At 38.9% G+C, this 10429-nt stretch overlaps 1 protein-coding gene across 1 annotated transcript; it reads right to left on the bottom strand.

Annotated features, from left to right (window-relative positions):
• Positions 1-2032: 2032 nt before the first annotated feature.
• On the bottom strand, positions 2033-9848 carry pik3r3a (phosphoinositide-3-kinase, regulatory subunit 3a (gamma)). Its single transcript, XM_079612034.1, has 8 exons — positions 9397-9848; positions 8089-8176; positions 7878-7976; positions 6856-7036; positions 6631-6753; positions 6405-6526; positions 4621-4788; positions 2033-3120 (listed from the first exon to the last, which is right to left on the bottom strand). The coding sequence occupies exons 1-8, from the start codon at positions 9458-9460 to the stop codon at positions 2934-2936; spliced, it is 1032 nt and encodes a 343-aa protein (XP_079468160.1). The 5' UTR covers positions 9461-9848; the 3' UTR covers positions 2033-2933.
• Between the last annotated feature and the right edge of the window lie 581 nt (positions 9849-10429).

Below are 10429 nucleotides of genomic sequence, written 5' to 3'. Positions count from 1 at the left end.
GTGTATATTAAAGTCACCAACAATTAGTACTTTTATTAATTAATTTAACTAAAGAAAGAATCAAGGAAGCCAAAGTGGAGCCTCTTCCGCTGTTCCCACGTTTATGTTATAAATGATCTACAAATGATGCTGTCACTATCACCACTACTTGATAGGTGTTGGTTGGTTTTCTTTATTATTGTTCCAATGGCAGCCCTAAGAACAGTATAGGAAAATGATGAAAATTGTCACACTTGTAGTGATGGTAATGAATAGTAATCTGACCAACTTTGGGTCCACCTACGGGTCACTTTTGAATAATTTGTCAAAAATCATGATCTGTGTCTATGGGTCCTTGGGTCATCATGACGAATACGTGTGGTTTTTTTTCAGGATCAGGAAAATTTTAACTCAGCGCAACCTAGTGTTCCAGAGATATAAGGATTTTTGCACAAGCGCTTATAACTTTTGAAAACATTGTCCAAAATGTGTTTTCATTATGCTCCATGGTGTCACGGAACGCTCAGCTACGCCTCCCTCTGGTCTCATCCGCTCCCTCTCTCCGGATATTAGAACTGCACTTCCCATCACTCCCTCTTGCCATTATCACTCTCCATCCCTGCCTGGTTTACCTATCATCCTCATCACCGCCACCTGTTCCCCATCATCTCCCCTTTATCTGCCTGGACTGTCCCTTCCATTGTTCCCTTGCGAAGTCTTGTTTTGCATTGCATTCTTGCCTGTCTCGTTATATGTCTACTTACCTGTGTTTCATTGCATGTGCCAATAAAATTCGGCAAATGGATCCAACCGCCTCAGCTTCAGCGTTACACATGGTTTATGCCGTCTCAATTGTCATTTTACATCAATTTGTCTGTCTACCATATTTAAGTTTTTTTCCAAATCTCATATGTCTAAACTGCTACTGATAAGCCAAGTACATTCAAGGGTTTATTTATATTAAAAGTGTTTTCTGCTACGTCTAAAAAGATTCTCACCTTGAATCTCAATATCAAAACAAGAATCTGCCCTCTCTGTGATGTTAAGCAACAGAAAGTTTCCAAATGAAAGTTTGAGTTTACATAAATCCTGTTTGACAAAATCAGAACCATTTCAATGTTCTGTTAAAACATATTTTTATAACCACACCATTCCTATAGAACACTTCAAAATGTTAAAAGTAACTTTAAAAACCAAAGTTGTTATATTTCCCATTTTCTTTCTCTCTTTTTTTTGGCTACTTTTTGAATGAACTCATGGAACTAATGGAGGGGTTTGGCCCCATTATTGCTGCTAGCAGCTATCAGAATTATTTTTATATTTTAAAGTATGCATTGCTCAAAAAGAAATGGAATATCATGTACAAATTACAGTGTGTGTGGGTGTGGTGATTTTCATGTGATGTAATAGTCTATGCTGTGTGTATTCTAAGCCACAATAGGATTGGATATCATATGACAGCGTACAGAGTGATACAGTAATCAGGGTTTACTTGTCATACCTGCACACTTGTTACAAGCTGTCCTTGCGTGATGTAACCAGGAACCTGTTCTTCACACACTGACAAAGCTTTTAAGCCCGTCCACACTGCTGACACAGAGCGAGGGCTAATCCCGAACACGCTTCTCATATGCAACCGGTTACAAGAATGTCCTTGTTCCACATCCCCACCTAAGACCTTATTATAGTCTTCCTGTGCAGATTTCTCTGAACGTTCAGTTCGTCTGAACTATTACCAGCAATAAGTCCTATTAGTGTCACTGGGTCATTCTCAGGAAACGATGCCATTAGTGAATGGAAATTGATATTCAAGGATTTTACATTGAAAAGGTAATCATTGAACTTTCAACAATTTCTCTCACTCCAGACCCAGCAAACAGACAAATCATGTTTCCATGAACTCGTTGCAATCAAAATGTTGTGTGTTTGAATATAACAGGGTTTAATGTTCATAAAACTGTTATATAATTGACTATTTTAGACAGCTCAGGCCTGGTTTGCGCTGCACATTTACAAGACATTCATTTAATGAAGAAATACATCAGACATGTGCTCTGAATTTAATTCACAATCCGTTCTTTTATTCGATTTTTTTTAAAGAAGCATGCAAGGGAAAACTTTGTAGCCAAAAAAATAAGCTCTGCAAATAAGGGCAAATGTTCCCTGTCTGCTGCTGACAAATGACATAAAAAAAATCATTTTACAGAGAGTTGTTCATCTCAAGTATGAGCAGTTTGGCATTGTGTCGTTTAGCATAGACACGCTCATTTGTTACACTCAATGAAGTGTCCCATAAGACAACTACACTGTCCTGGCTTTCCTAATAAAAAAACAAAAAACAGTAAACATTAGAAGTAGAACTTAAAGTCAACAAATACATTTCCTGTTACTTTAAACAGGTGCAAAATGGATACTTGTATTGTGCACAAAATATTTAAGCTGTCCTTAAAGTGTTACTCAACTTTTATAAACAGTTTCTGAAACATTTTTGGATTTCTAATAAACCAAGCGTCAAGAACGTCCTTACTTGGGTGCAAAAAAATAAAAAAATAAAAAAAAATGAATTGCAGGCATCTTGTTTTAGACAATAAAGCAAGATTTGAAAGTGTGCCAATCAATAATAAACGCACCTGTGTGTTACATTCACAAAATACACTTTAAAATGTTTTAATAAAACTTTAATAAAAAGGCTATATGCATTCATCCCCACTTAAAAAGCGCGATCGTATTACAAAACCCTTAAAAAAAACAATTTCTGTTGTTTTTGTGACTATCTGTAAACATGTCTACAAAGGGCTCGTCGAATACTTGTTCAAGTACTGGAGTTTCTTTATGACCATGAGGAATGCTTTGGAAAGTGCAATACACAGTTGGTTCCACCCTTCGCACAATGTAAAATGAAGGGCCAACGCCAGCGAGTGGCAACTCTTCTTCAGTCTTAGTGCACGTGGTCTTCAGTGGACTCCGCTGTGGACCGGGTACGCCAGCCGGACGTCCAAGGCCTGGTTGTGCTGTGCCAGTGACGTGTGGTGGTAGTGCAGAACGAGATCCTTCAAAGACTTGTGGAGATCGAACGGTTCGACGAAGCCGTAGCCGCGCTCGGTGTGGCGAATCACACAGTGCCTCACCTGGCCGCCCACCCTGTGGATGAAGACGTCAGGAGCGGGGTTAGCGGGCTGGACACAACGGCTCATCGAGCAGACACATTTATACAGCTTTCACAGTTGAACCTATGAGCGATGATTTAATACCCTTACTTTTCTGTCTGCACTCTATCGTACTAGACAAAGGCAAAAAAAGCAGTTTTTATTTGGCCTTTAGGATTACTGATGAGTCATTAGACTAGTTGTGCAACGCTTAAAGGTTTAGTTCACCAAGCTCGATCTACAATCATTCTCCCAAATATCTTCCTTTGTGTTCAGCAGAAGAAAGCGATCCACAGGTTTGGAACAACATAAGGGCGAGTAACTGATGACAGAATTTTAATGGCGTACTATCCCTTTAATCATTTCGTGACGTGAATGACTAAGTGTGAAGATGTTTGTTTGATGTTTTAATAGCATCTGATTCAAATGTCTACAAAAGGAATTAAAATTCATTCATTTCAATTTATTTGAAAACATAGTTTTACACGACACCGTTTTCAACTAAAACCGTATGCTTTTTGGCCGTTCGTTTACACGACAACGGCGTTTTGGGGCCTGAAAACGCAAACTTTTGAAAACGGGCTTCAAAGCGCATGTTTTTGAAAACGGTCTCCGTAAAACTATAAAACCGTGAATCTCTGAAGACGATGATGTCATGCACATCGTTGTCGTGTAAACGTGCCCTTAAAGGGATAGTTTGCCCAGAAATGAAATATCGGTCATCATTTACTCCCCTTATGTCATGACAAAACTGTATGATCGGGCCAAACCGATCTCGTTGCTAAACCGCTCCACACTGTGCTGATCCGGCTTGATTTATTATTATTATTAAAAGGAAACTTAAAGAAACGAAAACGATGAAATTCCTAATAGGAATAGTTACAATCCCAAATCTCATCAATGTTTTTCTATTTAAGCAACATCAATTTATATTGTCACACAGAGTGCATAAGTGCATTTATTCACGCACAACGGCGAACAATAGTCGAGATCCATGTGTGGATTTATTACAGTTCATCACTACGGTTTGATGGCAGATTTAGTCTCGTGAGCCGAACACAGACTGGCTGAATGACACTTAAAGCAGAAGATCTCACATGGAGATTGCTGAACTACGGTTTACTTGTTTGTCTCAGTTTTCAGTGTTTTCAGATCGGCGGCACTTTCGCATTATAGAAAGAGCTTGTGCGCATGATTGCCAGATTGCAAATATTAAGTAAATCACCGGTCAGAAAATATATCTTTGGTTATATCGTTCATGGCCAGAAAAAGATCCAATGTGGATCAGACTTGCAAAATGTCTGTAAACTTGTGGTGCTCTCGCGGGTTACCAGGAGATAACGACTTCACGGACCGTAACTACCACAATGTCAACAAAAACAAAAGGCTGATTTAACGTTTACTTGACTGACGGGACCTCTGAAGATGATAGATTCGCATGAAGTTATCTTGTGCTGCGGAAACACACAGGACAGAGCGCTGATGGATGACTTACACCACAGAGCAGGCGTAGCAGTCCTTCGAGCTGCTGTTGCGGATGAGGAAAGCACCGGACGGTTTCCCGTGGAGAAGCTCCTCCGCCTGACCTCGACCGAGATCTCCCACAAACCACCGCTCTTCCTCCAGGAGCTCCACGCTCTCCTCTTGCTCCTCATATGGAGACCTGAGGACACAAACACTCGATGATGAGCACAACGCCAGAGAGCAGCTCTGTCTCCTAAAGCCCAGATCCGGTTCACCAGATCGGTCTGCTCTGATCGACTGCATCAGGCAGACGTGTTCCACTCTCTGCCTTTGACTTTGTTCATAAAAACGGGACATTGAACCGCTTTGAAAGGTGCCGTAATATTGAGAGACTTGAAGTAATACAATATTTTTTTAATCCAATCAGTGGTGACGGGTAGATAATTTAGAAATGCAATAAAAATCATAATAACTGGTGTTCGTAAAGTCAAGCATCACACATTAAGGGATAGTTCATCCCCAAAATGAACATTAATGAAACCTGAGAGAATTCTGTCCCGCCATTAAAAGTTAATTCACCCAAAACTTTGCCGCTTCAGTAAGTACAGCTTAGCTTGCGTTTACCATATTTGATGTGCTCGATGTGTGTGTGTGTGTGTGTGTGTGTGTGTGTGTGTGTGTGTGTGTGTGTGGGTGTGGGAATAAAAGCTTAAATTAAACCCGTTCATCTAATAAAGCACATGTGTCTCTTCAAAAGACTTGGATTAAAACGTTCAATTCATATGTATTAGTTTTATGATCTCTTTATTAACTTTTTGAAGTGTCACATTTATGGGTGAATGGACTTGAAATGGAGGAACAGAAATCTCTCAGGTTTCATTAAAAATATCCTGAGTTGTGATGATGATGACGATCAATGAAAGTTAAACTTGAAACTTATGAAATCGGTTTTATTTTTCTGGATTTAATAGTCTTTTTGCTTTAATAGTCTGATTGTCTTATTAAATTAAACTTATTTTTTTACAAGTGTATCAAAAGAAAAAGACATGTTTAGATGTTTTATTATTTTCTGGATTATGCTGTTAGAGGTTTAATTAAAATTAATTATCAAAAAAACATGTCTAATCAATTTAATTCATAAAACTTAACTACTAAATGATTTATTAACATTTTTACAACAATAAAAAAAAAAGTTCTATTTTTCAGAAATTCTGTTGTGTCGTTTTCATTTTTCAGTATTTATGATTTAATACACATTATGATCAAATAAAGGCATAAAACATTAACAATTTTAATTAGTCATTTAAAATGTAGTCAAACTAAACTAACCATTCATTTTATTTTAGGCAAACAAAGTTCTGCACAACATTTATATAAAAACAAGTTTTAAATAAAATTAATAATTGTATTACTATTATTTTGATAAGTATCATCTTCTTAATATCAGCAAAATATTTCTGTCACAATTTCTTCAAATCAAACCAAACTTTTACAGGTTGCCGTGAGTTGCTGTGTGCGTATATGACGATGAAATGCTGATGAAGTGACTGGAGAATGAAAGAAGATATTTTGAAGAATGTTGGTAACCGAACCGTTGATGGACACCACTGACTTCCATATAAAAAAATTAAAAAATAAATAAATCAACTGTTCAGTTAAAGACATTCTTCTGAATATCTTCTTTTGTGTTCAACAGAAGACAGAAACTCATACAGGTTTGGACCAGCTTGAGTAAAGGATGTAAATGACGGGTGACCTATCCCTATAATTCCCAGGGAAACACTGGTGCTCTTTCAGGACTGGTGTTGCACTCACTGTGTCAGGTGACTGTGGGTTGGGTCGGGGAAATCCTTGCAGGAGTTCTCGTGAGAATAACACTGCTCTTTTGAGATCTCGGTCACACTGACGGGCTCTACGGTATTTCTGCTTTGGATTTCCTGTAAAGCAACAGGGGAAAATCTTAGAAAAGCAATGCATTTGACATACATTCCTTAACACTTTTCAAACACTACTATATCAGCACATGATCCTGAAAGCTTACCTGTAATAAAGTGGTGCAAGCATCATATAGCTGGTCATACTCTGCCGTCTTCTGAAACAGTCGTAAACATTCTTGAAGCTTCTCTCGGGTGGCGCTCAGAAACTCTTCCTTCACAGGTAGATCCTGAACATGCAACAGAAGGACTTTGCTTATTGGCACAAAAACACACTGACTAAAGCTTCCTTTCAACTAGGATCACAATGAAAAAGAGTGAAAGGTACCGACCGTGTGGCAGTGGGACACGGGATAAGCCAGTGTGACGTCCAGGGACGTGTTGTACTGGACTAAGCTCCTGTGCCTGTAGTAGGATATCAGATCCGGCACCGAGCTGAAGGTCAGAGGCTCCGAGAACCCAAACTTCCCGTCTCGATGCTGGATCCGGATGAGTTTGTTGCTGCCGTTGTTCCTGCAGAGAGAGAAGCGCTTTCAGACATACGGCCTTTCCTGTAGATTCAACGGTACAGAGCATTTCTCCATGGAGAGGTCATGTGTGAAGAGAGCCCATTGTTGAAATCCCACAATAAAATCGGGCAATTTACGCTTGCCGACTAAAGAAGCAGTTAGATTGCTGGAAAAATGTGTAAAACCGCTCTATGTGTGAACAAAAGCCATAAGATCAAGTTAACATTTAATTTGAGCACATTCAGGTTTAGGATGGGACACGGTTATGTGTGTGTGAGAGATGTCATCAAATTAGGGTACGTTTACAGGACACCATTTTAAACTAAAAACTTTTAATGCGTTTCGTCCATTAATTTACACGACAACAGCATTTTGGGGCCTGAAAGCAGGTTTGAAAGTGCACGTTTTCGAAAACGATAGCGTTATTGTCTCGGTGCAAAACAAAACAAAAACTAAAACTAAAACCGTGAACTTGTGAGAACGGCGTTGTGTTCAGTCTATGAGCACGTAGTGCGTCCTGTTATCGCCAACCATTGGCCAGGCAGCAGAATACAGCGTTTTCGCGGATCCGTGTGAACAGGGATCGTTTTGACAACATTGTCCTTTGTACGTGGAAATCGTAAAGGAAAAACTTTAGTACATCATTGTTGTGTAAACGTACCTTTAGACAGATGCTAAAAGTGCTAGCAAAACCACATCACAGAGTTTTAATGACACTAATGTGTGATAGGTCGCAATACCGACAAAAGACTGTATTGTATGTGAGTGGCGCTAATGATTCTGTCAGTACCCGAGTCACAAATCTGCTTCACTAAAGGAGGAATCCTACAACATGCAGTCCTTACCTCACAGTTAATGTGTATTCTCCCTGCACCCGGCAGGAGGCATTTCGGACCAGGAACGCACCGTCAGGCATGCCGTGGAGGATTTCGTTCACCTCCTCCCTAATATGCAAGTGGTATAAATTCAATAATATGCAAACAAATTGATAAAGACAAAAACGCTAAGGCTTATTCCGGCTAAATAGTGTACCGAATAAAATTAAAAAGCACTCACCTTGATACGTCAGCCCAGAACCACCCGGCCTCCAGTAACGAATCGCTGGCCTCCATTTCTCTTGGTAGATGATCGGCGCTATTGATGACTGATGAAGAAACATAACGTGAGACAACCGAATATTGAACAGTTCAGCAACTGGTACATTTCTACAGGAAAACCTCCAGCTAGAAGTTGTCAATTTGTCAGGTTTTGGTCACTGAAAATGAAAAAAACTCGATTGTGCCAATCCACTATTTTACTCATTGTATTTGAAAAATAAAATAAACAAATCTTTAAATTGTTGACTGCAATTAATTTGTATTTCAATATATTTTAACACAATGGATATAATTAATATGATGTAAAATATATTAAATTATATTGAATAATGATATTGTAAAATTAATCAAATGTTTAATCTAATTTTACACAGAAAACATACAATTTTCGTATTTTTGTCAATGTCAGTTATCACATTAATACACATAATCTTAATACAAAAACGAGTGACAGAAAGTGACATTGGACAGAAATAGAGTACGATACAAGCAAGAAGAGCAAATATTTAAACGTTTATGAGGAGGTTTTGCGGAGCAACGGCAGTCACGAATCCTTTAATGAAAAGCAGATGGCCAGCAGACAGAAACTTAACTCTCCTGTTAACCGGCTATCAGTAATACTGTTAACAAGAAGACACAGTATGTTTGTGTAAAGACGCCTGTCTTGAACTGTGTGCCTGAAGTGACAGCTGTGGACAGAACAGCGCTCGGGATTTCCCTGGGATCCCCGCTCGCGAATTCAACAATCCCACTATGGAAAAGGTGAAGGTCTGTGAATATTCAGTACATGGCATGACGTTAATCAGCGAGTCTCTGTGATTGGCTAAAATAAAGACCGTTGAAAACGGCACTGGGCTCATGAATACTAATCAAGTTACCTGATTGGACACTCAAAGACTGTTACCAAGCGACGTCACCATTGCCTATTTAATATTCATGAGCTCACGCTTCGCCATAGTAGGATTGGTAAGTTTCGTGGCCCGACACTCCTGCACTTCTGACCTCAATGAACTCAGCGATGACATGTTGAGACATGCAGGACTCAACGAATAAAAAGCCCGAGACTGAGCTAACTCACTTTTATATCATATTAACGAACTTTCACAATTGTTATCTTCATGAATACGGCTATATTATTGTTCCAAAGATTAACGCTTGACACTTGGGATTGTGTTTGAACGAGAACAAAGACAGTGTGGTTTAAACAGAAAACACACCAAATATAAAAAGATGAGAAGGAAAACAATAAATAGATATAGTTACGTACCAGTGCCCGCAGCGCTGACACGACTCATTTCGATGTAGGAAAAAGGTTCAGCAGACGACGACATCCTTTCTTCAACAATGGACCGTGTTCGCGAAGTGAATTAAGCCCTTTAAATACTGTAAATCGGACGTCAAACAACTGTGAACGTTTGTCTAATTGTTATATCTAAGATAACGAAGAACACAACGGCAGAACAATGTTAAAAATCCGAAAAAAGACCGTTTTTCCACTTCTTAATCCAAGTGTCCGGTTGTTAAAAAAAAAAAAAATTGGCAACCAGTCATTCAAAATAAAACTTAGCAATAAAGCTTATGGTCATGTACCAGAGTAACACACATGATCATCACGTTCATAACGCTATAAGTATTGATCTAAACATCCAAATGCACAGAGAGTCTGGAGTGAATCAAACTCTTATAAGGTTTGGGACGATGTAAGTGTCTGAGGACGATACCATCGATCTGCACAGGGAACACTTTATACAGGATGTCGTTGTGTTGTTGTTTGTATGATTTTTTGTTATTGTAAATTGCCCTTGCTTTTATCAAACTAATGGAAAATACATTTTAGAAACGGATTATTAGTTGTACGCTCTTATTTAAAGCCACTGTTGTGTTAATGTTAGGAGGAATAACCCCCTTTCACCGCAACTATGTTCCGGTCCGTTTTTGTCCTGCACATATATCGCATTGTGCCAATTGATACTTTTGTTTAACTTGTTAAAAGTCCAAAACCTGAGTTTTCTGCACACTGACATTGTCATTTATGTTTTCTTAAAGGAAAAAAATTAAACTGTTTTAATGAATAAACCGTGGCATGAGGTTTTGTAACTTAAATATTATGAAGGTCTGCACAAAGGGGGTGTTCCTTCGGCGAAGGGAACATTGTGTCCTGTTGGCATTGTCTGCCGTGTGCCTAGTCTGCCTACCGAGAGACAGTGAACGGTTCACTCCTAAACAGTGTTCACTCACACACTAGTGCGCTTGAGCTTGCAGAGCAGCATGCTTTTCAGATACACGAAGACATGTGAATT

The sequence above is a fragment of the Phoxinus phoxinus genome (assembly GCF_949152265.1).
Source record: "Phoxinus phoxinus genome assembly, chromosome: 5".
NCBI classification, from domain to species: Eukaryota; Metazoa; Chordata; class Actinopteri; order Cypriniformes; family Leuciscidae; genus Phoxinus; species Phoxinus phoxinus.
Note: the sequence above shows the minus strand (reverse complement) of the source record. Positions and strands in the feature narration are given on the sequence as shown.

Excerpts from the sequence above, each read along its gene's own strand:
- pik3r3a (XM_079612034.1), bottom strand. The coding sequence starts at position 9,460 with ATGTCGTCGTCTGCTGAACCTTTTTCCTACATCGAAATGAGTCGTGTC. Across the intron at positions 6,527-6,630 it reads CTTGCACCACTTTATTACAG|GAAATCCAAAGCAGAAATAC; the intron begins GTAAGCTTTCAG and ends GTTGCTTTACAG. Across the intron at positions 4,789-6,404 it reads ACCCACAGTCACCTGACACA|GTCTCCATATGAGGAGCAAG; the intron begins GTGAGTGCAACA and ends TTGTGTCCTCAG.